We start from the raw sequence: 27,805 nt of genomic DNA on the forward strand, positions 1-27,805 counted from the left end.
CTCTCTCTCTCTCTCTCTCTCTCTCTCTCTCTCTCTCTCTTTCTTTCTCTCTCTCTTTCTTCCTTAAATCTTCTGCTTTAGTCGTAGTCTTTTAGAGAGAAGGAACATGAAGTTGCTTAGGCAGTAAGGAGGTGGGAAGAGCTGGGAGGGAAGTTAAGTACATTTTAACATGTCTCATAGGCTGTCTGCGGCCATGCACACCTTTAATTCCAGCACTTGAGGCAGAAGACAGGCAGAGCTCAGTGAGCCAGAACTGGTGAGTTCTTGGCCAGCTGGGGCTACACAGTGGGATCCTTTCTCAAAGGGGGGGGGGGGGAGAAAAGAAAAGAAATGTCTTTATTATAGGCTCCATCTCTGCTTAAGTAAAAAAGGTTTTTATTTTGCTTTGTTTCTTACTTGGTTTGGCTTCGTTTTTTTGAGACAGTTTCTCTGTGAAGCCCTGTCTGTCCTGGAACTCATTCTGTAGCCCAGGCTGGCTTCAGACTCCACCTGCCTCTGCCTTCCTCCCAATTGTTGGAATTAAAGGTGTGTGCCACCACCATTGGTAGCCATAATTAAAAAATAAAATAAAATTTAAGTAGTTAATTTTTTTTTAATGTGAAAAGATAACCAGAGTCCCCTCCTACTCAGTGCCCTTGCCTAACTTGTTGATGCTCAGTGAGCTCTTTTTACGTGTGTCTGTGTGCTACAGATGGTCGTGAGCCACTGTCTGGGTGCTGGGGGAATTTACATGTGTCTGTGTGCTACAGATGGTCGTGAGCCACTGTCTGGGTGCTGGGGGAATAAAAGCAAATGCTCTTTACCACTGTGCCATTCTCCAACCCCACTCCCACCCCTCTTTTAAAGATAGGATCTCACGATGTTGTCATAGCCATCCTGGAAGTCTTTATGTAGACCCAGGTTGGCCTTAAACTCATACAGATCCTCCTGCCTCTGCCTCCTGAATGCTGTTTACTATTGAACATGGCTTTGTGCTAAATTGGCACAGAGTTGTATTTCCTGTCAAGCTAATGATCATTTGGGAAGGTCAGGCATCAATCCCAAGTGAACTGCTGTACTTCAGGTGTCAGCAGGACTTGACCCAGAACCATGTGGAGTCAGCAGCTAGAGAGACCACAGAAGGTCCTTTGAGCAGCAGAGGCTGAGAAAGTAGCAGGACAAGACATTGCAGGGACTAAAAGGGGAGCTGACTTGGTGAGCAGAGGCAGCTTTCCTTCGTGCTCCACTGGTACCTTGAGCTGCTGACCTTGGCCTGGAGAGACAGTGAACGTGGAAGCCTCATTTTCTAAGAGATGCTCATTTTCTTGAGATGCTCCTGAGCCTTAGAGTCAGAGGAGCTTGTGAGCAGTGGGCCACCACCCAGGTCCCAGCAGAGTTGCAGCCCTTGGGCCAATCAGTGAAGCTGGTGTCCCTGAGTCTTATTTCCTCCCGGCCTGTCCAGACCCAAGTGTGCTGAGCCATGTCCTGGAAGGCCATGGGGATGCTGTGTGGGGTCTGGCCTTCAGTCCCACCTCCCAGCGCCTAGCATCCTGCTCTGCCGATGGCACCGTCCGCATCTGGGATCCCAGCAGCAGTGGTCCAAGCTGCCTCTGTACCTTCCCCATGGCTGGAGGTGAGTTTTGACCCCAGTGTCTCACAAGCAGGATACAGAGCCCAGGACTCTGGTGGCTCCCGAGGAGGGCAGGACCAGCGCTCTGAGTAGCCTTCTCTCTTCCCCTGTGCTCTCAGAGCATGGAATTCCCACCTCAGTGGCCTTCACCAGCACTGAACCTGCCCATGTCGTGGCCTCCTTTCGTTCTGGTGATACTGTTCTTTATGACCTGGAAGCTGGCAGCGCCCTTCTCACATTGGAGTCTCGAGGGAGCAGTGGTAAGGGCCCTTGGCTAGGCGGGCCAATAAAACTAGGGGTTGGATGCCTATAGGTCCGCAGTTCTTCCTGTGGTTCTGGGGACCTAGCCATCAGTGAGATGAGAATGTTACCCATATGCCACAAGCAGGAAGGAAACAAGGCTCAGTGGTAGCCAGCTAGCTTGACACAGAGGGCTGGGCGGCATGTTCCCAATTGCACAAGTGGCCTGCCCCTCCTCCTGCCTCTGTCCGGTCCTGCTTTCCCCCTCAGGCCTGCCTCTCCCCTCTCCCCACTGACCCTCCAGGCCCAACACAGATCAACCAGGTGGTGAGCCACCCTAACCAGCCTCTCACCATCACTGCACATGACGATAGGGGCATCCGGTTCCTGGACAATCGGACAGGTGAGGCCCAGCCTGAGTTGTCCCCTTACTGTGTTTTTTGGGTTATGGGCTGCATGGGACAGGGACATTCAAGACTACCAAACCCTTGCGTCTACCTTAGAGGTTTTCAGACTCCCCGCTCCCAGCCCCTCAGCTTCCCAGGTAAGACTAGTAGTTGTGGGGGCTCCAGCAACTCTGTATCCTCTCCCCAGGTAAATGTGTGCATTCCATGGTGGCCCACCTGGACGCAGTCACCTGCCTAGCTGTGGACCCAAATGGCGTGTTCTTGATGTCAGGAAGTAAGTTAAGCGCCTCTTGCTGCTCCTTCCTAAGGAGGGTTGGAGGCAAAGAGGAGGGGCTACAGCCATGTCAGGCAACTCTACTCTAGAGTGTGCTAGAAGTTCCCACGTCAGCCTCATCGACTCTCCTTGGGAGCCCTGCCTGCGGGGAGAGGGGTTGCTCTTGTGTTGTAGGCATGTGGTGATGGGATCAGAGTTTGAGTACTTGATCTGTCTCTGCTTTCAGATAGAGGCTCAGCAGCCATCTACTCTAGAATGGGTAGATAGGGCCTTCAAACCAGTCAGCTACAGCGAGGGTGTGCACATGTGTTTGTAGATGTGCAGACAGTGGTAGTGGAGGCTGTGGGGAGGCTCAGAGTGAATCAGAGCTTGCTCTGCCTGACGATGCCATGTACTGCTGGCTGAGCAGCCACACCCAGGTCTCCTTATTCCCTACCCAATGGTATTAGGCCCAGTCTGATACCATCTTAAGATCGGAGGCTCTGCTTTCTGGGCTGAGTCCTGGAGCTGAGCTGACTTGAGGAGCAGAGCCTCAGGCCAGTCAGGCCCTCTCCTCTCACGCCTAGCAAAGGCCCAGCCTAGGTTATTCTGCTGCTGTGGTGTCCACCTCAGTTCCCCCAGCCATCATTCCTCACTGGCTGCCTGCTCCAGGCTCTTGGTGGATCTCTCTGCCTGGAAGGCTCGGGGTTGTTTGCCCTATCACCTGAGCTACTGTCTGCTGTTTTCTTTTTGTCCTTGTTGTACTAGGGATAGAACCAGGACCTTGGGCTGGCTGAGCCAATACACAGCAACTAAGCCACACCCTACCGCACCTTACTGCTTCGAGCTGTTCTTGCTTGGTGTCCCTGCAGGCTGAGAGCTGCCTGTCGTGTGTAACCTTCCTCCCAGAGTCCTTACATATACTTGACGTTAGCAGGATGGTAGACAGGATGGAGACAGAGAGACTATCCTTAGGGCAGACCACGGGAGGAAGAAAGCTGAGCTGCTTCTGCCCCAAGGTCTTTACATGAGGGCAGGCGAAGGGTTCAAACCCCAGGTCTGGGCTGAAACAGCCTCCTTTGCTCCACACCTGTGCAGGCCATGACTGTTCTCTGCGTTTATGGAGCCTAGACAACAAGACGTGTGTGCAGGAGATCACAGCCCACCGCAAGAAGCATGAGGAGGCCATCCATGCAGTGGCCTGCCATCCCAGCAAGGCACTCATTGCCAGTGCTGGTGCTGATGCCCTAGCCAAGGTCTTCGTATGATCCCACCTGGCCTCGCCCTGGCTGCACAGTGTCAGGGAGCGGGGCCAGGCAGTGGGGTTGAGGTAAGGATCAGGGCCATTTGTGTTCTAGATAGGAATGTAGACACCCAGTGTCCTTGCCCAGAAGACACCCCTGTACCCACCCCACAGTCCTATGGGAATAAATGAGGCTTCCCTGAGAAGACAGAGGGAGGAATTGGAGCTAGAGTGGGGCACTGTCCTAACTAGCTGCCTCCCCTTTGTCTCTCCAGGCAGCCCCCAGCCTCCCTTCAGAGGCTCTGAGTCTTGGCCTCTTTCATCTTCCTGGAGCCTGGTGGTGCTAAAGGCCCTTTCCCCAGGAATCACTGCTCAAGGATGGCCTCTGGGGTTTCTGCTCATGCCCCAACCCCAACTCTTGACATAGCTGTCGTCCTGAGTTTGACACAGCCCAGGCTGGGTGTCCTTGGGATCTGATTTTGTCCAAGATGAAAGAAGGTGCCAGGCTCCATCCTAGAGTGCCACCCTCCCTCATCCATTGGATGAAGGCTGTGCAGAGAGGGGTCTCTCGGGGCCCTCTTATGTGGGCCCCAGGTTGTCCTTTTGGACCTCAGTCCCTTCCTCTTGCTTTCCAACACTAACCAAGCCTCTGGGGCCAGGCCTTCCTGGGAAGGGCCTCCACTCCTCTGGGCAGTGTCCTAGCCACAGGCCCTCGTTGAGATGTAGAGGGTGGAGTGGGCCCTGTGCCCCTAGTTCTCTGTATATCTGTATAAAGGAATGGATTTTAATGGCGCCCACCCCACGTTATCACTGTGTGATAGTCTGTCAGTCTCCTCCTTGCTCCACACTTTGGCCTCTATTTATTTCACTCTTTATTTGGGTCCCACCTTATGCCCTCGGTTCCCCTTTCAGGTTCCTGTTTATAAGCCCCTTCCTTTTTGCCCCAACTTGTATGTGAAAAAAATTGTCTCAATAAACCCTTTGGAGTAAGATAGGTTTTCCAGGCCGTCTGTCAAGGGGATGGTGGACAGTAGGGGAAGGCCACTCCCTCTGCCTTGGATATATGGTGGATTGGGGGTCTGCGGTCGACTGGGATGGGTGACGAGGTGACATGTCAGTGGAGGGGTGGAAGTGGAAGCACATGGCCACATCTCCATGAGCCTCCCCTACCTGTCCCTCAGCATGTGCTCCCCCCAGGCAGTGAGCTAGGGAGCAGATGCTGGGGTGGAGCAGTGAACATTTAGTTGAAGACCCCTTGCCTGCACAGGCTGAGAACAAAAGCCCCTTTCCTGCCCCATGCCCACTCTTGGACTGGCAGACAGCAGGAAGGGAGGCCCACCAGACCCAGGCACAGGACAGGACGTGCAGAGCAGTAGAGTTCTCTCCCCTGACCCACGTTTAATGTCAGCTGGTGGGAGTTAGGTCTTCATTCACTCACTGCCGTCATAGCCACAGTGGGGTAAGACTGAGAGTCCCATCCTACAGAGCAGGAGAGTGAGCCGGGCTGCTCAAGGGCCCTCCCTCTGCTGACATTCCAGACAGCAGGCACAACATGCTCCACCACCTGCCACAAGGGTCAAGGGGTGAAAGGAGCTGTGAGTCCCAGAAGCAAGCAATCGAACATGCTGGGGACATGCCTGTCTAGGAGAAGGTACATGTAGGCATGTGGTTTTTAGGGGACACTCATCAGCCAGGCTGAGCTCCACGTGGCCTTGCCACCCCCTGTCCCTCTTTGCAGCTTCCCCAGGTGGTAGTTTGGGTTTTCACTCCAGCCTCAGACTTCCTTCCCCAGCCCCTGCCCCCGGATGTGGTGACAGCCAGCACTGTACCGACCTCAGCTGCCCCCAGCAGCACTGAACCAGTAAGGGGGCCTTGTGGACAAGTTGCTGCTCTCTAACGCTCCAGCTACCTGGATGTGAAAACTAATTGGTAGCCACTGCCTGACTATTGGAGTAGAAGTCAGAACGGCTCTTGATGGAGTTAGGGTTGACTACACAGGCCTGCCTCACAGGCTCTCAGTTGATGTTAGCTTTTTAGATTTCCTGTTATTGCACTACTATTTATTTCGGAGAAGGGTGGAGGTCAGGACAACCCACAGTAGCTGAGCTGGTTCTCCTTTGACTATGTGAGTATACGGGATTGAACTCAGGCCAGTGAGCTTGGCTTCAAGTGCCTTTCCCCACCTGGCCATCTCACCAGCCACATGTTGGATGATTCAGTTAACACACCCACCCAGTCTCCCTGGATGTTTTCAGTGCCTTCCCTCTCCTCTGCAAAAATCAAAGGCAGCCACATCAACTCTAGCAGTGTCCAGGCACCACCTGTATTCCATTTCTGGAATACAGCCTCATGACAGAAAAACTAAGGCTGACAGTGGAGAAGTCACACAGCCTGAAAGATGTAGGCACTTGGTCTCACAGGAGGTCTATCGAGTGGTGGTGTCCTTTGTCATGCCACCTTGGTTGGGGGGGACAGGCTTCGTACCCTCAATTCTCTGGAGACAAACTGGAGACAAACCTGAGACGACGAAGCTCTCCTGTGCATCCTAAGGCCTCCTCGACTTCCCACATTATATACTGGGCTTGAGCTGGGGCGTGTGTGTGTGTGTGTGTGTGTGTGTGTGTGTATGTGTGTGTGTGTAAGGCCTCCTCGACTTCCCACATTATATACTGGGCTTGAGCTGGAGCGTGTGTGTGTGTGTGTGTGTGTGTGTATACTTATCAATGACTATGTAGGCAGAGGCCAGAAGTCAACATCCCCTATCATTTTTCCATCTTAATTTTTTTGAGACAGNTGTGTGTGTGTGTGTGTGTGTGTGTGTGTGTGTGTGTGTGTGTGTAAGGCCTCCTCGACTTCCCACATTATATACTGGGCTTGAGCTGGGGCGTGTGTGTGTGTGTGTGTGTGTGTTGGGGGCCAGGGTGGATAGGAGCAGAAACTGTAAAGCCACCGAACTTGACACCGATTTCCGACCCTTTCCCTTCGGTGGGCGCCGGATGCGTGCCAGTCTGACAGCTCACTCCTTCAACGACCAAGCGCCTGCCCCTCCCGCGTGCCGCGGTGGACTGCGGCGAAAAGTCAACTTTCCAGGCTGGACTGTGCAGAGGAAACGCTGACCCTTCCGCCCTCTTACCCCCAGCCACCAAATTCCCCCCCAACTCCCTGGTGCAGGGTCCCGCCTTCCCCTTCCGTCCCAGTAAGGCCCGCCCCGTGATGTCACGGTGCCCTGCGTTGATTGGCTAGCTGTGCCATCGCTCCTGAGACTTCCTTCTGGGCCGCCGCCGCCGACTTAAACTTTGAAGGGGGAAAAAATAGAGCTACCCGCGCTGTGCGACCCTCCCTTGTCCCCGACCCGCCCCGCCTTCGGTAACGCTCCCTCCTCCGCGGCCCCCGATCCAACTTTCCTCCAACTTTCGCGACCTGTGAGAGTCTCTTCTTTCAGCCCTGGTCCTGGAAACAAACCCCTCTCTTCATCCCTGAGCCAGTCGGGTTCCTACGATCCACTAGATCCCTGGCCAGACTCCCGTTTTCTACCCCCAAGGCAGAGCATCTTCAGGCCTGCTCTGACTTTGGTCCTGCCGTCAAACCCACCGGATCCTGGCATTCCCTCTGCTTCGCTCTCAGCCTTCTTTCTCCAGGGGCCTTGGATCGCAGTGTCTTTTGATTCCAGGGACCCTGCCCTACCCGACTTTCTTTGCTGGTTTCTTCCAACCTTCCAATCTCTGGGTACCCTCCCCCAAACCACTGTTTTTCTTTCTGAACTCTGCTCTCTTGACTCCCGGCGTGTGACCCACTAGATTCCTTTTCTCTCGTTGCCCAGGATCCCGCCATCCTCGAGTCTCTCAACCTGACAGATTTCTCTCTCAAATGCCTGCGTTCTTACCACCACCGCACGAGAGCTCTCGGATCTAGGTCCCAGGGTCCTCGGTGAGCTCTGGGTGGCAGACCTGGCAGACCATGGCCGCCGCCCCCTCCCATCCCGCCGGACTCCCCGGCTCTCCGGGGCCCGGGTCTCCTCCGCCCCCCGGTGGCTTGGATCTCCAGTCGCCGCCACCTCTGCTGCCTCAGATCCCGGCTCCGGGTTCGGGGGTCTCCTTCCATATCCAGATCGGATTGACCCGAGAGTTCGTGCTGTTGCCGGCCGCCTCAGAGTTGGCTCATGTGAAGCAACTAGCCTGTTCTATCGTGGACCAGAAGGTGAGGGCATAGGGGGCTCTCATGATAAAGGGAGGAGGCTTCGGAGGTGGCCTGAGATTGTTGGGAGGGGAGAGAGGGGCCTAGGTGACAGACGAGGAGGGGCACTCCACCCTCCACCTCACTCCACCACCGGTTTCAGAGAGGCCCGGATAGGGGTGGGGTGCCCCAGAGGCCTCCCCAAATTGCGTGTCGCTGCTTGTTGTTTTCTGCAGCGAGCAGGGAGGAAGGGAGGGGCCTACCAGGTGTGGAGTTGAGAGGAAGGGGCAAGTGGGAGCAGCTGATCAGGAAGACCTCTTGATGGGCCCATCCTGGGCCTCCGGTCTTTGGAAACAGTAGAAACTGAAGCCATACTGGCCATGGTGATCGGGTGACATGTGTGGGTGTGGGTGTGTGGACAAGCTGCCAGGGGCAAGCAAGGTCTCCGGGTACAATCCCATCCTTTCCCAGGCCTGAGATGGGGTGTGAAGGAGCAAGGTACTCCTGTGTACCTCCTTGGCATCCCCCAAAATCCCTGCAGCAGACTCCCTCTCCCGGCCGGCCTAATCAGTGCCCCTCCTGCTGCTCTTAGGTTTGGGTATATCCAGGTCCCTCCCCTTGAGTATCATGGTCGGAAGGAACCAAATGGGACTAGATGCCCAAATCCTAGGAAAATTTACAACCCAGCGGATAGAGCACTTGCCTAGCAAGCACCCCCCCCCCCGGGGTCTACCCCCCAACCCCAGGAGGTAGACAGGATGCTTTTTCAGTAGTTCAAATGCCTGGTGGTGAATATGCGAGAAGTTCTGAGTGGTTGAATAATTAGACAGTGACAGGTGGAACCCAGAATGTATAATCTTATAATGGGAGCACACTGGGATCCTCAAACATCCAGACTTAGGCTTTTCTTCGGCTCCTGGAAATAGATCCTTCCTCTCTGGAGAAACAGCAGGAACAGGGCCACCTCCCATTTTTTTCCAGCAGATAAAACTAGTTTAGAAAAAAGACCTCCCAGTCCTTGTGCGTTTGTAAGCCCAGCACTGGAAAGGCAGAGGCAGGAGGATGGCGGGTTTTAAGGCAGCCTAGGCTACATATCCAAGCCCTGTCTCAAAGAGGGGGAAAGAAACTAGATCTCAGGCCACCATGGGGAGGGGCAAGGCAATACTGCTTTTCTGCAGACCATCAAGGGAAGCTGAGCCCACCCCCTCCCACACCTAAATCCGCCCAGCCCGCCTGTGGGAAGCAGGACTGGGGCTCCTGTACATTGCCCCTGGAGTGAAATTCTTTGTATTAGGGTTCAGATCCCCAGCCTCCCCTCCTCGGGCCCAACCTAGTTTGTTTTCTGCTCTTCTGGGGGCTCAGGTGCTGTTTTGGGCCCATTCTTGCCTGCCTTCCGTCCCTGTGCCCCACCTGGGCAGTTTCACTTTCTGTTCGACGCTGTGTCATTTCCTGCCCCCTTCCAAGCTGGGACCCGGACACCTGGGTCTTTGGAGCCTTGGATGAGAGGAGGCCTCCTCCTTACCTCTTAGCTATCTTAAGCACTCCCCGAAAAGTCCCTCCACCCACCCCCCTCTTTTTTCCCCTTGTTTCATTCTGCCCCAATGCTGGGCTAAGAGCCAGGTAACAGGAACAATAGATTCAGGAAGGAAGCTGGGGTGGAGATGTGGCCGAAAGAGGAGGGGGTTGATCACTCAGTGTCCCGCCAGCTCTGGAAAATTCGAAATGTTCACTCTGCTCCCGGAGCCTCTAAACCTCCTTTGCCGCTCAGCCCCTCCCCTGCCAGTCCCGCCGCCAGACTGGCCAGAGCCTCCCTCCTTAGCACACCTGGGGCTCAGGCATCCCGCTGGCTCAAACTGGGGTTGGGAGGGGACAGGCAGGAAGCGGTGGGCTGTAGGGTCTCAGTTTCCGGGGGAAACAACCGGCCCTGCCCTTAGAGGGTTGCAGTAGGCTGCCGCTGTTGCAGCCTGTATTGAGCTTTTCCGTTGCCACCCCACCCCTCTTCTCCCGCTCCTCAGTTCCCAGAGTGTGGCTTCTACGGCCTGTACGACAAGATCCTGCTCTTCAAACATGACCCAACATCAGCCAACCTTCTGCAGCTGGTGCGATCAGCTGCAGATATCCAGGAGGGCGACCTGGTGGAGGTGGTTCTGTCGGGTGAGAAGTGGCGGTCATCCCGGGGGCGGGGCCTCGTTGGGGAGAAGGGGCGGGCCTTTGGAAGAGGTGACCGAGGGTCGGTACTATGGGGCTTGCCTGTGATCCCAGGCACAGTTTAAGTACCACAAGTTTAAGACTAGCTTGGGCTAAAGAGTGAAACATTTGCGCGGGACAGCTGGTTCAGTGGGTAAGAGCTCTTCCGAAGGTCTGGAGTTCAAATCCCAGCAACCATATGGTGGCTCGTAACCATCCGTAACAAGATCTGACTCCCTCTTCTGGAGTGTCTAAAGACAGCTACAGTGTACTTACATATAATAAATAAGTAAATAAATCTTTAAAAAAAAAAAAAGAATGAAACATTTGCGCAGGACAGCTGGTTCAGTGGTTAAGAACACTTGTTACTGTTTCAGGGCACTGGGGTTCAGTTCTCAGCACCCACACACAGCAGCTCACAAACTGTAACTCCAGTTCCAAGAGATCTGACTCCCTCTTCTGACCTCCACAGGCACAGGCATATAAGCCAGCAAATGGCCATACACATAAAAAAGAAAAATCAATGCTTCTTAAAAAGACGACGGGGAGAGGCTTATCAAGAGGTGTACCTCATAGAAACCTTGGGGGAAGTAGCTTGCTTATTTATTCATTTATTTATTTATTTATTTTAAGATCTTACTGTGTAGCTGTGGATGACCTGGAACTCACAGAGATCCTCCTGCCTCTGACTTTAGACTACTGAGATTAGAGATGTGGACCCTGACACTCAGCTAGCTAGCCCTCTCCCTTTGTGATACCCAGCCCATTAAAAAAAAAAAGATTTATTTATTTATTATATACAAGTACACTGTAGCTGACTTCAGACACACACTAGAAAAGGGCATCGGATCCCATTACAGATGGTTGTGAGCCACCATGTGATAGCTGGGATTTGAACTCAGGACCTCTGGAAGAGCAGTCAATGCTTTTAACCGCTGAGCCATCTCTCTAGCACTTTTCACATGCTAGGCGAGCACTGTCCCTACTGGTGAACTATGACCTCAGCCAGCACAACTGTTTTACATTTAGTGTGTGCGTGTATGTGTGTGCATGTGTGCGTGTAAAGATTAGAAGACAACTTGTGGGACTTGAGTCACCAAATCGGGCCTGTGTATTGAACTCAGGTCATTAGGTGTGGCAACCTTTTAACTGCTGAGCTGACATGCTAGCCCCAGGAATATTTTATTTTATTGATTATTTATTTATTTATTTATTTATTTTTGTTTTGTTTTTCGAGACAGGGTTTCTCTGTGTAGCCCTGGCTGTCCTGGAACTCACTCTGTAGACCAGGCTGGCCTCGAACTCAGAAATTCGCCTGCCTCTGCCTCCCGAGTGCTGGGATTAAAGGCGTGCGCCACCATGCCTGGCGATTATTTATTTTGAGACGGTCTCACTATATAGTCCTGTCCGTTCCTGGAACTCGATATGTAGACCAGGCTGGACTTGAACTCACAGAGATCTGACTGCCTCAACTCACGGAGATGCTACTGCCTCTGCCTCTGCCTCCTAGTGCTAAGATTAAAGGCATGCGCCACCACTGCCTGGCATTATGGGCTGTTTTAATATTGCAACTGCAACAACAACAACAATACGTTCTCTACCCATTAAAAAACTCCTCCTAACTCCCACTTTATCAGGAGGCATACAGGTGTTTTTGCTCAGTGGGAAGCTGGGGTGTGTGTATATGTGTGTGTGTGTTTTGAGACAGAGTTTCTCCGTGAGCCCCAACTACCATAAGCCAGGCCCCCATCCTCTTAGCTCAAGCGTATCCACTCCTTGCTGCCCACAGCCTCAGCCACCTTCGAGGATTTCCAGATCCGCCCGCATGCTCTCACTGTGCACTCGTACCGAGCGCCCGCCTTCTGTGACCACTGCGGGGAGATGCTCTTCGGCCTCGTGCGCCAGGGCCTCAAGTGCGATGGTGAGCGCCAAAGGGGACTGGACAGAGCCTGGGAGGGTGCGGCATGGTAGGCGAAGCTAGGAAAGGCATGCGGGGACTGGGTTAAAGTCAAGGGGTGGAGCTTAGAAGTAAGTGACAGAAGCTCTGAGAGAACTTGGGAGGGAGTTGGAGTTCAGGTCTGTGGACAGAGCCCCCGGGCACGGAGCTGATGGGCTAAGTTAGGACTCCAGGAAAAGTTTGAGGGGCTCTGGAGTGGGTGCAGAGCCTAGGAGGTGATCCTTGTTTGGTAAAAGTGAGGTTCAGGGTTCCTGGACAGAGCAGGGGAGGAGTCAGAGTTCAGGTATGGGGATAGAGCATAGGAAGATAGGGTCCTTACGATGGGGATTTATTTAGTTTTGTTTATTTTTATGCTTTGTGCATTGGTATTTTGCCTGAATATGTGTCTGTTGAACCACAAATGTTGCATTGGGGGTTAGGAACCAAACTGTACAAAAGACAAGTGCTCTAACTGCTGAGCCATCTCTAGGGAGATCTTGAGGTGTGGTGATGGAAATGAGCTCCGTGTCATTCAGAGATGAAGCAAAGAAACAGAACAGAGGAGAAAAATAGCAACGATTTATCTGGAGGAATTGGCCAGGCAGCTCCAGAATCCTAGGGGCAGGCAGTCTGTTGGGGATCTCAGACGCAAGCTGCCTGACCACAGGCAGAATTCTACCATCTGGGAATCATCCGGGAATCTCCGCTCTTTAAAGCTTCCAGTTTAGTGAAAACTCAGGCCCATTATCAACCAGGATAGAATCATGAGATACAGACTCAAGTCCAGTGCACAAATTTCCTTCAGCAGCATGGGGTGCTGCATCCACTTTTGCTGATGTGGACAGGACATGTGTGCTTAAAGCGGGGGGGGGGGTCGTTCTTAAGAAGGGAGTTGGGGGTTAGGGGGCACAACTAATAGTGGCTGCAGGCTTTGGCGCTGATGGTCTTGTGCCCCCTATAGGCTGCGGGCTGAATTACCACAAACGCTGCGCCTTCAGCATCCCGAACAACTGCAGTGGTGCTCGCAAGCGCCGCCTGTCATCCACGTCTCTGGCCAGTGGCCATTCTGTGCGCCTTGGCAGCTCCGAATCCTTACCCTGCACCGCCGAAGAGCTGGTGAGGGGCTGGAGAGTGGGGAGGGTTGGAGGCTGAGGGCTGATGGTGCCAGGAAGCTGCTAATTCACTGATCTGTTCCTTCTGCCTTCCCTGCTGGGTAGAGCCGTAGCACTGCCGACCTCCTTCCTCGCCGACCACCCTCGTCGTCGTCGTCCTCCTCTTCCTCTTCCTTCTACACAGGCCGACCTATTGAGTTGGACAAGATGCTGATGTCCAAGGTCAAGGTGCCACACACCTTCCTTATACATAGCTATACACGGCCCACCGTTTGCCAGGCTTGCAAGAAACTGCTCAAGGGTCTATTCCGCCAGGGCCTGCAGTGCAAAGGTTAGTGGGACACACTGGGAAGACTGTGGGTCTGAAACTCCCCCCAGAGGAACGTAGGATCTCTGATCCATGGCCTGAATCCCGGCCATTCTGGAAGTTTCTGGAGTTCTGGACCCTAGACCCTTGGAAATCTAGATCTGTAGAACACAATAGAACTCCCACTATAAAGGCCAAGAACCTGACTTAGGAGTGTAAGAGTCAAGACTTCTGGAATTGTCTGAACTTACACACCCATAATCCCACCCTTCACTTGAGATGCTAAGGCAGGGGGGTTAGGAATTTAAGACTAGCCTCTTCTGGGCAGTGGTGGCGCACGCCTTTAGTCCTATCACTTGGGAGGCAGAGGCAGGTGGATTTCTGAGTTTGAGGCCAGCCTGGTCTACAGAGTGAGTTCCAAGACAGCCAGGGCTACACAGAGAAACCCTGTCTTGACCTGGTGGGCCATGCCTGTAACACCAACACTTGGGAATTAGAGAGGGAAGCATCATTCTTGGCTACATAGGTTCTGGGCCAGGCTGAACTACCCAAGACCCTGTCTCAAACAAGAAACAAAGCGAACAAGTTATCCTTTGTTGCTCTTACCCATGGGGCCATCTCCTCAACCTTCAGAGTGCACATTTAATCCTAGCACTATTGAGGCTGAGGCAGAAGGATTGCCAGGAATTAGATGCTGACCAATCTAGGCTCCATAGTGAGGCCAAGTCATAGATGCACATATTCATGCACATAGTAACTCTCTTGTCCTGCCCATCCCTCTGTCCCCTGTCCCTTCAGACTGCAAGTTTAACTGCCACAAACGCTGTGCTACCCGCGTCCCTAACGACTGCCTGGGGGAGGCGCTCATCAATGGAGGTGAGGTAATTAGGAGGGACGGGGTAGGACCAGGGAGGGGCCGGATGCAGGCCCTTCTGACGCCCTCCCCCCGCCCCCGTTCCCGCAGATGTGCCGATGGAGGAAGCCGCTGATTACAGTGAGGCTGATAAGAGCTCCCTCTCAGATGAGCTGGAGGATTCTGGTGTCATCCCAGGCTCCCACTCAGAGAATGCTCTCCATGCCAGTGAGGAAGAGGAAGGCGAGGGACGCAAGGCCCAGAGGTACCCAGGGACCCTTCAGGAGGCTGCAAGCCGGGGCTTCCCCGTCTTTAAGATGGGCTAATATCAGTGTATGATTGTAAATGTTCTAGATTCCTGAGCTTTTTTATCTTTGGGTCCTCTCTCTCTTGCTTCTCTTCTGTCTTAAAAAAAAAAAAAAAAATGTATGTGAGCTGAGCAGGCCTTTAGTCCCAGTCCTTGGGAGGCAGAAGCAGATGGATCTGTGAGTTCAAAGCCAGCCTGGTCTATAGAGTGAGTAAGTTCCACGACAGCCAGGGCTGGGGCCAGGGGTGATGTGTGGATGTTTTGGTGTGTGTATTCAGCTGCGTACTGAATGTGTGCACTTTCCGTGGAGACCATAAGAGGGCGCCAAGTACATTGGACCTGGAGCCACAGACAGTTGTGGCCCTTCATGCAGGTTCTCGGGAAGAGCAGTCCCTGCTTTTGTTGTTGTTGTTTTTCCTTTCGTTCTAAAGCTCAGTCTCACATAACCTCAACTTGTCCTCTTGCCTCTAAGGTTACAAGGTTGAGCCGCCATGCCCAGTCTATGTGGTGCTGGGGTCAAACTCCATTCATGGCAGGCAAGCACTGTACCACTGGGCTACATCCCTAGCCCCTGGCCCTCTTTTGGGCTTTTTCTTTTCTTTTCTTTTCTTTTCTTTTCTTTTCTTTTCTTTTCTTTTCTTTTCTTTTCTTTTCTTTTCTTTTCTTTTCTCTTTTCTTTTTTCCCCAAGACAGGGTTTCTCTGTGTAGCCCTGGCTGTCCTGGAACTCACTTTGTAGACCAGGCTGGCCTCGAACTCAGAAATCTGCCTGCCTCTGCCTCTCGAGCCTGGGATTAAAGGCGTGCGCCACCACTTTTTCAAGACCATGTTTCAAGTAGTCTAGGCTGTCCTTGAACTTGTGCTTCTGCCTCTGTCTCCCAAGTGCTTTGGTTACTGGTGTGCCACTACAGCTGGAAAATTGCCAACTTAAAATTGAATTCTTCCTCAGTCATTAAAAAGGTCTTGTTTTGTTTCCTTTCTTCTTAAAGTTCAAGGGCAATTTACTGGTGTTTGAAAGAAAAGCAACACAAACTGTGAATCTCAGCCGCTGCTGTGAGGGGTTGGATAGAGAGGATGCAGTGCCATGCCAGTTTGAGCTAGGCTCCTAGAAAGGTGGCCGGTTCGGTGATAGAGTGAAAGTGCAGCTGTGTGGCCGAATGGGAGCTTGGCACTCAGAGCCGTTAAGTCACTGAGCCCCACAGTCGCTGGATTAGATGCCACTTAGCACTGACCACAGGTCCTCCGTAAGCCAGGCTCAGGACTGAGGCACGGAGAGAAGTTAGGTACTTGCTAAGCAGCCTGACTTCATAATATAGTATTGGGGTTGGAACCCAGGGCCTTTTGTATGGTTGGCATGTGCTGTGCCTCCAGGCCAGAGTCTAAGCCTAAGCCTATAGGTAGCTTCACACCCTGGCCCTTTCCAGAGCCTTCTTCCTGCTGGAGATGTGGCTCAGTTGGTACAGTGTTTGCCTAGCCGGCAGAAAGTCCTGGGTGGCCCCCAGCACTATATAAACTGAGCGGTGCAGAGCCCACCTGAAGTCAAGGACTCAGAAGGCTGGGCAGGAAAATCAGTACTCGCCTAGGATACACAGACTATCTCAGAAAGCAGAGCCAGGGCTAGAGAAATGGCTGCTTCTGCAGAGAACCTGGGTCAGTTCCCAGCACCCACGTGGCCCAACCATCCGTTTCAAGGGATCTGACACCCTCTTCTGACTCTTTTAGGTACCATGCTATACAAACAAAACACTCAGACACATAATATAAAGAAACGTTTGTTTGTTTGTTTGTTTGTTTGTTTTTAAAAGACAGGCTTTTTCTATGTAGCCCAGGCTATCCTGGAACTTGCTCTGTAGTCCAGGCTGGCCTCAAACTCAGAGATTCACCTTCTGAGTATTGGGACTAAAAGCATGAACTCCTATGCCCAACTAAAACAATTTTTTTTAAAGATTTATTTATTTATTTAATGTATGTGTGTGCACCATCCCTGTCTTCAGACACACCAGAAGAAGGTATCAGATCTCATTACAGATGGTTGTGAGCCACCATGTGGTTGCTGGGATTTGAACTCAGGACCTCTGGAAGAGAAGTCAATACTTTTAACTGTTGAGCCATCTCTCTAGCTCATAAACAAATCTTAAAAAAAAAAAAAAAAAAAGTGTAGCCAGGTTATCAAGATGGCTCTGAAGGTAAAGATGTTTCCTGAGAAAGCATGCTGACCTGAGTTTGATCCCTATAGCCACATAAAGGTGAACCGAGAGAACTCACAAAGTTGCCCTCCTCCTCCACATTCCAGAGGTGGAACAGAACCCATCCCCTACACACACACACACACACACACACACACACACACACACACACACACACACAAGTCAAAAGAATCCTTAAAGGGGAGAGGGTTGGAGAGAGTAGTTAAGAGAACTTATGCTCTTGCCGAGACTTGGGTTTGAATCCCAGCACCCATGTCAGGAGGCTTATATGACTTGTAACTGTAGCTCCAGCCTCATGTGCTCGTGCGCGCACACACACAGGCGCGCACACGCTCCATATTCACACAAACACTGAAAAAAATATATTTTAATTTAAAAACCAGAATCCTCCTTGCTATGAAAGTCTGCAAACTCAGTGGGAAAAGCAGCAGCGTTCTCACGTGACTGTTCAGTCGTCTCTGTGGCCCCAGGCAGGACATCAGTTTTGCATGTGACTTGTAACATCTCACCCATTCCCTGCAGCTCTCTGGGATACATCCCCTTGATGCGCGTGGTACAGTCTGTGCGACACACGACCCGGAAATCCAGCACCACCCTGCGGGAGGGCTGGGTGGTCCATTACAGCAACAAGGACACACTGGTGAGTCTGAGGGATGCCTGTGTAGATGGACATCCCGTGTGTAGTTCCGGTGGGTGGTGGCGAGTGGGCGGGGTTAGACCTCTGGGTGGGCTGGAAGAACTTGATTTGGCATGGACCTCTGGAAGAGAAGTCAGTGCTCTTAACTGTTGAGCCATCTCGATAGTCTGGGTGGGCGGGGCCACAATTATGGGTGGCCCGGGAAAGTGGGCAGCTGAGGCCAGAGGTGACTAGATTTAAAGGTCTGCTGAAAAAACTTGAGCAGAGTCCTCAGTGGCCAGATGGGCGGGGTCTAGGTAGGCGGGGATAGAGAGGGGAGGGCCGGGAAAGTCCAGGTATCTTAGGTCTAAGGAGCTGGGGTTCTGTAGGCAGTGGTAGAATAGAGGAAGGGGACTGGGCAGGATGTACAGCCGGGCGGGTCGAGGGCGTGGCGGCTGGGGGTTGAGGCCAAAAAGAGCCAGGGCCAGCTAGGGAAGGAGCTAGGCTGCGTTTTGCTCTTGCAAACCACCTGGTTGTCAACCTCACCCTGTCCTTGTCTTTCTGACAGAGGAAACGGCACTACTGGCGTCTAGACTGTAAATGCATTACCCTCTTCCAGAACAACACGACCAACAGATACTACAAGGTGGGCCTATGTCCTCCTTCTCTCGTCCTCCTCCCCCTTCTCCGATGGCCACCCCAAATTCTTATAACTCCCTCAGTCTCCTACCCTGCTGTCGTCCTACCCCTAGCTGTGAGGCCAGTACCGCCCACTGGTCCTCCATACTTTCCAGTCAGGGGAGCAGGCAGGTGCCGTAGCCTCTCCGCGCCCCTTTATCTCACCTGTAAAAAAAAGGCCTCAAATACTAGCTCTGCCCTAAGGTCGGTGCGAGAGCTCAGAAATCATCCTTAGAAAGCAAAGAGCTCAAGGCCTGACGTGTGCAAGGCTCCTAACGATGTAGCTGCACTGGCATGGAGCTCACAGATCTGCCAACCTCTGACTCCTCAGTGCTGGGATTAAAGGCACGCGCCACCATGCCCAGCAAGCCTGTTATTACTTTTCAAATTAATTGGTGGCCTACAGCTTGTCTTTTCTGCGACTTCCCCGTGGGGTAATGTCTTACCCTCACGGTTTCTGGATCTCTACGGAAGTCTATGTAGTGTGACATTGCTCCTCTCTGGAGCCCGGAAGTCCTTACTTAAAACTCAGAGTCATGCATCTGTTATCACAGCACTCTGGGACGTATAGTTCAAGGCCAGCCTGGTATACATGAGCCCTGTATCCAGAGTAAAATACACACATACATAAAGTCATCAGAGCTCCAGTGACTCCGTTAATCCGGGAAATAGAGATCAAGTTCCCCAGCCTCTACCGTGTCTTCCTTGACGTGCCCAGGCCTGCTTCTTTCTTACCTTTCCATATCTCTGTCTCACTGCAGAGTTTGTTGCATAAGTCACTTTTTCAAACCCTGGGGCCAACTTAGGCCTGGAAAGCACACTACCACTGAGCCACGCCCCCAGCCCCTCACTGGGGGATTCTAGGCAGGGGCTCTACCACTGAGCCACGCCCCCAGCCCCTCACTGGGGGATTCTAGGCAGGGGCTCTACCACTGAGCCACACCCCCAGCCCCTCACTGGGGGATTCTAGGCAGGGGCTCTACCACTGAGCCACACCCCCAGCCCCTCACTGGGGGATTCTAGGCTATATCTCTGAGCCCATCCCCACCCCTCTACTTTTTTTTTCTTGGAGAGTCTCACCAAGTTGCTTAGGCCAGCCTTGAACTTGTGATCCTTCTGCTGCAGCTTTCCCTGTGACTAGGACTTGGCTTTCCTCTCCTTCCTTCCTCTTCTCTTCCTTCCCTTCTCAGTACTTTGCCTGCCCCATAGTCCCAAACTTTCTCTTCCACAGCCTCCTTCGTGTTTACTGCTTTGATCTAATTCTGTCCCATGGACTTTCCACTCAGTGCCATGAACTTGCACCTCCTCGTTCCAAACCTTTCCGTGGCTCCCTAGGGCCCCTACACAAAATCCAGCCTTCTCTGTGTGGCCCCTGATGTCCTTGTGTAGACTCATGTCCTTCATTTATCAAGTGCCTGCAGTGTGCCAAGCACTGTCCCATGTGATGGGCACAGCAGGCTTTCCTCACAGCAGCCTTCTTCCGTGCTGTTCCGTGTTCCCCTTGCTAGGTAACGGCTCTCGTGGCTAGCACGGGTACAGCTGGGAGGCCTGTCCATATAGACCAGGTCTGTCCTTATTGACTCTGAGAACAGGGAGCTGCAGGGATGACCCAGTAGGTTTGCCTACACTGACAGTTCTATTCCTTGCCAGGAAATCCCGCTGTCTGAGATCCTCGCGGTAGAGCCGGCTCAGAACTTCAGCCTCGTACCTCCGGGCACCAACCCACACTGCTTTGAGATTATCACGGCCAATGTCACTTACTTTGTGGGCGAAACCCCTGGCGGGGCCCCAGGAGGGCCGAGTGGGCAGGGAACAGAGGCCGTTCGGGGTTGGGAGACAGCCATCCGCCAGGCACTGATGCCTGTTATCCTCCAAGATGCGCCCAGTGCCCCCGGGCACACACCGCACAGTAAGTCCCCACCTGGGTTGCTAGAGGTGGCACTAAAGAGGCTGAAAGGCATCCTGGGTAAGGAACAAGCCTGGAGGAAGGCAGGCTGCCTCCTTTCTATGGCACCGAGGATACGGGGTAAAATGCCAGGCATAGAATCGTGTGAGGTCCCACATGGGTACATCTGGTCTACTCCCGTGGTGGTTCTTGTATTCCGTGGTGGTTCTTGTATTCCGTTTCCCAGACGAGGAAACTTAAGGTTCCAAGTGTAGCCTTTGGAGGCACAGGCAACACCTGTGCTGAGCCCAGAGCTTGCTCACTCGTGTCTTCCCCTCTTCCTAGGACAAGCTTCTCTGAGTATCTCCGTGTCCAACAGTCAGATCCAGGAGAATGTGGTAAGTCTGCGGCGGCGTAGGACCCCCTTCCTCCTGACACGGTGGGTAAGAGCACCTGCCCTGAAGAAGATCTGAGTTGAGTTCCTAGCACTCGTATTAGGCAGCTCTCCACCCCGTGTAACTCCAGCCTGGGGAACCCACCCAGGTTGCAGTGCATCACTGCAGGCAGCTCAGGGTGGCAGGACCTTGAACAGCTGGCCACATCTGCAGTCGATAGCGGAGAGGAAAGCATGTGTCTGCTCAGCCCCCTTACTCTTCTTCTGTATACTCTAGGACCCAGAGCCAGGGAATGGGGCCACTTACTGGCAGCTTGGGTCTTTCCACATCCATTACAAGACAACCCCTCCCAGGCCAGCCTGATCCAGACCCTCCCTCAGCCAACACAACCGTCACACCTGTCTCCCATTTGGTCTCCTTGACCTTCCTGGTCTCCTTGACCTTCCTTTTTTTCCAATTTGCACCCATGACCTTGCCATCTCCACCTCACAGGATATCGCCACCGTCTACCAGATCTTCCCAGATGAGGTGCTGGGCTCTGGGCAGTTTGGAGTGGTTTATGGAGGTAAGGGTGCCTGCCGCAGGCCTGACTCAGGCTACCCGGGGTCGGGGGCTATCAGTCCCTCCTTGCTACCCGTCTCCTGTTTTGTCTGGTGCAGGGACTTGCAGGCTCCTTTTCCCATCAGGAAAAGCAGTGGCTTCCTGACTGTCAGTAGGAGATGTACTTGCTGGCTTTTGATTGGCTAGGAATATAGTTATCCATGTTATCCATTGCCCTTCTTGAAGCTCTCTCTATAGCTTTAACTTGCAGCGCAAGGTGCCCTCAAGCTTGTGATCCTCTTACCCTGGCCTTCGAAATGCTGGGATAATGAGATTGCATCACTAGGCCAGGCTTGTTTAGTTTTCTTTCTTTTTCTAGGGGTGAAAGCCATGGCAGTCTGCATGCTGGGCAGGGGCTCTACCCCTGAGCCACGCCCCCAGCCCCTCACTGGGGATTCTAGGCAGGGGCTCTACCACTGAGCCACGCCCCCAGCCCCTCACTGGGGATTCTAGGCAGGGNCTGAGCCACGCCCCCAGCCCCTCACTGGGGATTCTAGGCAGGGGCTCTACCACTGAGCCACGCCCCCAGCCCCTCACTGGGGATTCTAGGCAGGGGCTCTACCACTGAGCTACACCCCCAGCCCCTCACTGGGGATTCTAGGCAGGGGCTCTACCACTGAGCCAGCCTCTAGCTTCTCTTCTCCCACTTTTATTCCCTAGCCCTGCTATCCCACCCCTCATATTGAGAACGCTCCAGAAAAACCTTGAAGGCCTCCAGTATTTTTGCTCAGTTCCATCTGGGTCTCCATGGAGAAGGAACTAGGCCTTCTTGATCTCCGATCCTTTATCTCCCTTATGCCCCACCCTCAGGAAAACACAGGAAGACTGGCAGAGACGTTGCAGTAAAGGTCATTGACAAACTGCGCTTCCCCACCAAGCAGGAGAGCCAGCTCAGGAATGAAGTGGCCATTCTCCAGGTGACCCAAAGGGACCGTGACTCAGCCATGCCCCTGCTTACTCCTTTTAAGTACACCCTGGTCTACAGCCTAGGGGTGATCAAGTTAGTCTTTCTGGAAGAGAAGATGCACATGCTGGAACTGAGGGGTATTCTGAGCAGAGAGGGACAAGGACCAGTCTGTGCAGGTGACAGGGACCCCAGAGCCACGGAAGAAATGAGGCCAGGGAGGAGGGTGGTCAGACACTCAGTGGGCTTTCTTCTAAGGGTATCTAGAGTGACAGAGGAAGATCTTGTGGGCTAGGGCATCAGCCTGCCTAGCATGCATAAGCACCAGAAGAAAGACAATCAAATAGAAACCTAAGCGACAAACATACAGCGCAAGCTTCCTGCTATGTCCTTCTGCCGCCCAAGCCTTCCCCATTAGTTCACAACGCAAAGACCTCTTCAGGCGCTTGCGGCCTCTTGCCATACTGATCCTCAGACCTGACCCCTCACCCCCCATTCCCGGACAGAGTCTGCGGCACCCGGGGATCGTGAACCTCGAGTGCATGTTTGAGACTCCCGAGAAGGTGTTCGTGGTGATGGAGAAACTGCACGGGGACATGTTGGAGATGATCCTCTCCAGCGAGAAGGGCCGGCTTCCTGAGCGCCTCACCAAGTTCCTTATCACGCAGGTGCGCTGCGCGCCGTGGTTTCCGGCGCCCCCTGGCGGAGGCGCGGAGAAAAGGCTGGTGCCCTAGGCATCAAGAGGGCAAATTAGAGAAATAGCATTAACAAACAAAAGCCGGGCGTGGTGGCGCATGCCTTTAATCCCAGCACTCGGAGGCAGAGCCAGGCGGATTTCTGAGTTCGAGGCCAGCCTGGTCTTCAAAGTAAGTTCCAGGACAGCCAAGGCTACACAGAGAAACCCTGTCTCAAAAAACCAAAAAAGAAAGGATCTTGTGGAGCTCAGGCTAGTCCGGAACAACTCACTAAGTAGATGAATATGCCCTTAAACTTGGGATCCTCATGACTGTATAAACTGGGCATGGTGGAACGCAGGCCGGAAGATCAGGCCTTCAAGGCTGTCCTTGACTCTGTAGTGAATGTAATGGCAGACTGGGCTATGTGAGACCCTGTCTCAAAAACTAAAAAACAACTTTTATTGTCTAAAACCTTTTCTGTCTTTTTCCACCAACTGAGTGGGAGATGCGTGTTTTCACACTTCTTACTAATGCTGGATAAAAATAATTGCCAGGCTCAGAAAAAAAATTTTTTTTAAAGATTTATTACATATGCTGCTTTCTGCCTGCATGTATGTCTGCAGGCCAGAAGAGGGCATCAGATTGAATTACAGATGGTTGTGAACCACTTGTTGTGGCTGGGAATTGAACCCAGGACCTCTGGAAGAAAGAGCAGCAGTGCTCTTAAACTCTGAGCCATCTCTCTGGCCCCGCGAACTTTTTTTACTTCTTGCCTTTTGTCTTTTTGAGACACGGGATCTAATGCACTCGATGCTGGCCTCGTGTGATTCCCGCATTATCCTTTCTGACGCTGGGGTCACAAGTGCCACACACTCAAGTTATTTTGGTCTATATTTTATGTCAAATTTTGTACTTTTTAAAGAACTAATGTTGAGGGGGCTGGTGAGATGGCTCAGTGGGAAAGAGCACCCAACTGCTCTTCCAAAGGTGCAGAGTTCAAATCCCAGCAACCACATGGTGGCTCACAACCATCCTTAACAAGATCTGACTCCCTCTTCTGAAGACACAAATAAATAAATAAATAAATAAATCTTTAAAAAAAAAAAAAAAAAAAAAGAACTAATGTTGAGACAGGTTCTTGCTATGTAGGCCAGGCTGTCCTGGAACTCATGGAAATCCATCTGCCTCAGCCTCCCAAGTTCTGGGATTAACGACATGTGAGATTTATTATTTTCTATGTGTGTGAATATTTACCTTAATGCATGAAGATGAACTGCGTGTGGTATTTGCAATGCCAGTGGATGCCAGAAGAGGGCATCAGTTTTCCCTCAATGGGTTGTTTGTTGTTTTTGGTTTGGTTTGGTTTGGTTTAGTCTGGTTTAGTTTGGTTTTGGACACAAGGTCTTAATATGTATCCTTGGCTGGCCTGTAATTCTCTACTTAGACAAAGCTGGCCTCACACAGCAATGCCTCTGTCTACACCTTCAAACAACTGGGCTTGCAGACTTAGGTCACCAAGCATGCTTATTGCATTACAAGTGCTCTTTATATGTCATAGATGTGAGGTCATCTGTCCTTTATGCTATTTAGCATTGTATTATATTTCCTGTGTGGATTTGTATATGTAAGTGTGAGCTTGCGCCACAGCCTGAATGCCACAGCACATGTATGGAGCTCGTAGGACAACGTGTGGGAGTTGGTTCTTCCTTCCCATCATGTAGGTCCCAGGAATTGAAGTCAGGCTTGCTGGCCAGCGTCATTACCCACTGAGCCATCTCTGCAGGCTTCTTCCATCCTTTTTTATCTCGGTGCTTGTTTCTAGCTCGCCTTCCTTGCCTTCCTTGTTCTGCTGATTTTTGTTGTTGTTGTTTGTGACCTGGTCTTCTATAGCCTAGGCTGGCCTTGAACTTGCCATCCGGTCAAGAGGCCCGTGAATGCCCTGATCTTCCTGCCGCTGCCTCCTCAGTGCTAAGACGGAACATTTCTGTGTATGCTAGCTAGGCATCACTCCACCCCGGCTTTCATTCTGCGTAGAATTTTAACCTCTGTGGTGTTGGACATTCCCTGGTGTGGTCTGAGTTTCAGTCCTCCCTGAAAAGGCTTCCCATCCCCGCACCCCCCACCCCCTCCCCAGGACTCTCCTCACTCTGGGGCATTTCTGTTGGCTGCAAGGCAAGCCTGCTGTACTTTTCTGCGGCTGCTCTGACCCCCCTCCCAACCCCCAGCAATATGCCTGGATTTGCTGGGCATGCTGGGAGATGGGACAGAGGTCCCCTGAGGCAGCTACATCCTGACTTCTTAGAAGAGGGGACTCAGTGCTTTCAGCAACCGAAGCAGTTTCTTTCTCTGGTCTTCTATTTCACCCTGCTCTTCTCTCTCTCTCTCTCTCTCTCTCTCTCTCTCTCTCTCTCTCTCTCTCCTCTCTCTTCTCTTCTCTCTCTGCAGATATTTTCTACCCTCTGGGTTCTTGTCTGCTCCACCTCTGAGTACTGGACCCAGTTCTTTGCCTCAGGAACTTTAGACCTCACCAACTACCCTTCCAGGTAGGTACCATTAAGTCCTGTGCTCAAAAGGCCATGGTCAACACAGGGGTGTAGCCTGAGCACCCAGGTGGAAGACGTACAGGGGTCAGTTTAAGGCTAGCTTCAGCTTCATAATGACTTTGAGTCTAGCCTGGGATAAGACCCTGTCTTAAAAATTAAACAACAGAAAGCAGGCATGGCACTATATTATATGCTTTTGACCCCAGCACTCAGGTGAAAGGCAGATGGATCCCAGTGAATTTGAGGCCAGTCTGGTCTACACAGGGAGTTCCTGGTCAACCAGGGATACATAGACACTGTCTCAAAAAATACAAAATGAAATAAAAATGTACAAAATTAAAACAAAGTTTCTAGAGAGCACGAGCTAGGGTGAAACCAAGGGAGGGTCTGGGGGAGCTCAGTCGGTTGCCTAACATGCCCTGGGTTCAGTCCCTGGCGCGACAAAAAAACGGGAATCATGGCACTTGCCTGTAATTCCAGCACTGGGGAAGTGGAAGCAGGGTAATCAGGAGTTCAAGGTCATTTTGAGCACCACAAAGTCAGCCCACTCTTTCAATTTGAAACCTTTTGTTTGTTTGTTTGTTTGTTTTCGAGACAAGGTTTCTCTGTGTAGCCCTGGCTGTCCTGGAACTCACTCTGTAGACCAGGCTGGCCTTGAACTCAGAAATCCGCCTNCCTCTGCCTCCTGAGTGCTGGGATTAAAGGTGTGCGCCACCAGGCCCGGCTTTATTTGGTTTTCTAAGACAGTGAACACTGTCTCTCCTGGGTGTTGGTGGCGCACGCCTTTGATCCCAGCGCTTGGGAGACAGAGGCAGGCGGATTTCTGAGTTCAAGGCCAGCCTGGTCTACAAAGTGAGTTCCAGGACAGCCAGGGTTACACAGAGAAACCCTGTCTCCAAAAAACAAAAAAAGAAAAAAGAAAAAAAGCCAACAGGCTCTCACTGTAGCCCATGCTAGCCTAGCACTCATTATATAGCCCAGGCTGGCCTTGCCATGCTTCGGTCTCTTTACTGCTGGGATTATAACCATGCCCCACCGCACCTGCCTCAGTAGTACAGCTTTCTAAATGGTAAGAATTTTTAAATACTTTCTAAAAATTCAATTTAGTATGTGTTTGTGTATGTGTGGTGGGAAGGGTATATGTCACAGTACATGTGTGGAAGTGAGAGGATAACTAGCTTCTCTCCTTCTGCCATGTAGCTTCCAGGGATTGAATTTAGGTCACCAGCTTAGTGGCAAGCTCCTCCACCTGTTCAGCCATCTTGTCAACAAAACAAATATTGCTGTTATTGGTTATTGCTTTGTTTTGATTTTGAGATGGGGGGGTCTTAAAATGTATCTCTGCCTGTCATGGAACTCGCTTTGTAGACCAGGCTAGCCCCAGATCCACTGAGATCCTGGAACTCCTCTGTAGAACAGACTAGCCTCAGAATCAGTGAAATGGTGGTGGCACACGCCTTTAATCCCAGCACTCAGGAAGCAGAAGCAGGTGGAGCTCTGAGTTCAAGGCCAGCCTGGTCTACAGAGTGAGTTCCAGGACTGCCAAGGCTACACAGAGAAACCCTGTCTCAAACAAGTCTAAACAAAACAGAAAACCAAAACCCACTGAGGTGCCCCTGCCTCTGCCTTTCAAGTCCTGTCACATCAGGCCTAAAAATGGTTTTTAATTGTACCACAGGAAGGAAATGTCTTGGGAGTCCCTGCTGCTTTAATAGCTCATTAGGGTTCCAAGCTCCGTCTTCCTGCCCTCCCCACTGCAGCCCAGTCTTTCTAGAGTTCTATATCGAGCTCTTGAGAGTAAGGGGCTCTGCTGTTTCTTACGGGATTCCCTTCCTTCACGACTCCCTCACCTAGGCAGCATCCTTAGGGATGCAGGGAAAGGCCTGGGTGGCCTCGGACATCAAGTCGATTCTCCCCTTCCTTTCTCACTTGGCCTTGCCTCCTCTGCTCAGATCCTGGTGGCGCTGAGACACCTGCACTTCAAGAACATCGTCCACTGTGACTTGAAACCAGAGAATGTGTTACTGGCATCAGCCGATCCGTTTCCTCAGGTTCGTTATGTCCCCTCCTAGACGAGGGCAAGTCCCAACAGAAGGTGGGTGGAGAGTGACTAATGGCCTAGATGCAGGTGAGCTTCACACCCTTGGTGACCCAGCTTCATAAGACAAGGGCTTGATCTCTCATTCAGACAGCATTCTGGGGCTATGAAGTTACTACATAATGGGCACCCTCTTCCCTGCTGTTACATTAAGATAGCTTTGTAGTGTTGCCGCTTTCCTGGTCCATAGTCTAGCTAAACAAAGGGAAAAAGGCAAGAGGTACAAGAAATAAATACCTTCGCTGAGGTAGTAGGGATAGTGGTCCACATCACTTCTTTCACATTTCATTGCTTCGTCTCACCTTCTAGGGATGGAACCTAGGCTTCTGCTTATGTACTTTGCCGCTAAGTAACACCCCCCGCCCCTCACTGGGGAGATTCTACACAAGTACTTACCATTAAGCTTTTACATTTTTATTTTGGCAAAGTCTCAATAGTTCTTCCTTGGAACCTATCTCATGCTCAGGTTTTCGTTACTTTTCATATATATATATATATATATATATATATATATATATATATATATATATATATATATGTTTGGTTTTTTGAGACAGGGTTTCTCTGTATAGCCCTG

At 51.9% G+C, this 27,805-nt stretch overlaps 2 protein-coding genes across 3 annotated transcripts in view; both read left to right on the top strand.

Moving 5' to 3' along the window:
* The window catches only part of Strn4 (striatin 4), a 26,777-nt gene extending 22,033 nt beyond the window's left edge, over window positions 1–4,744 (top strand). For both annotated transcript variants that reach the window (XM_021219001.2, XM_021219000.2), the window contains exons 13-18: window positions 1,442–1,612; window positions 1,729–1,869; window positions 2,154–2,252; window positions 2,444–2,530; window positions 3,608–3,839; window positions 4,028–4,744. In XM_021219001.2, the coding sequence (XP_021074660.1) occupies window positions 1,442–1,612; window positions 1,729–1,869; window positions 2,154–2,252; window positions 2,444–2,530; window positions 3,608–3,777 (668 nt within the window). In that variant the 3' untranslated portion in view covers window positions 3,778–3,839; window positions 4,028–4,744. The remainder of the gene's footprint in view (window positions 1–1,441; window positions 1,613–1,728; window positions 1,870–2,153; window positions 2,253–2,443; window positions 2,531–3,607; window positions 3,840–4,027) is intronic.
* A 2,241-nt stretch (window positions 4,745–6,985) lies between these two features.
* Prkd2 (protein kinase D2) overlaps window positions 6,986–27,805 on the top strand; it is a 26,288-nt gene continuing 5,468 nt past the window's right edge. Inside the window, exons 1-16 of the mRNA XM_021218739.1 lie at window positions 6,986–7,118; window positions 7,573–7,949; window positions 9,941–10,079; window positions 11,902–12,033; window positions 13,010–13,164; window positions 13,266–13,491; window positions 14,266–14,343; window positions 14,432–14,585; window positions 17,355–17,472; window positions 18,017–18,094; window positions 19,777–20,035; window positions 20,357–20,409; window positions 20,899–20,971; window positions 21,817–21,923; window positions 22,417–22,578; window positions 27,083–27,181. Coding sequence (XP_021074398.1) covers window positions 7,710–7,949; window positions 9,941–10,079; window positions 11,902–12,033; window positions 13,010–13,164; window positions 13,266–13,491; window positions 14,266–14,343; window positions 14,432–14,585; window positions 17,355–17,472; window positions 18,017–18,094; window positions 19,777–20,035; window positions 20,357–20,409; window positions 20,899–20,971; window positions 21,817–21,923; window positions 22,417–22,578; window positions 27,083–27,181 — 2,073 coding nt within the window. The 5' untranslated portion in view covers window positions 6,986–7,118; window positions 7,573–7,709. The remainder of the gene's footprint in view (window positions 7,119–7,572; window positions 7,950–9,940; window positions 10,080–11,901; window positions 12,034–13,009; window positions 13,165–13,265; window positions 13,492–14,265; window positions 14,344–14,431; window positions 14,586–17,354; window positions 17,473–18,016; window positions 18,095–19,776; window positions 20,036–20,356; window positions 20,410–20,898; window positions 20,972–21,816; window positions 21,924–22,416; window positions 22,579–27,082; window positions 27,182–27,805) is intronic.

This window comes from Mus pahari, chromosome 19 (genome assembly GCF_900095145.1).
Source record: "Mus pahari chromosome 19, PAHARI_EIJ_v1.1, whole genome shotgun sequence".
NCBI lineage: Eukaryota > Metazoa > Chordata > Mammalia > Rodentia > Muridae > Mus > Mus pahari.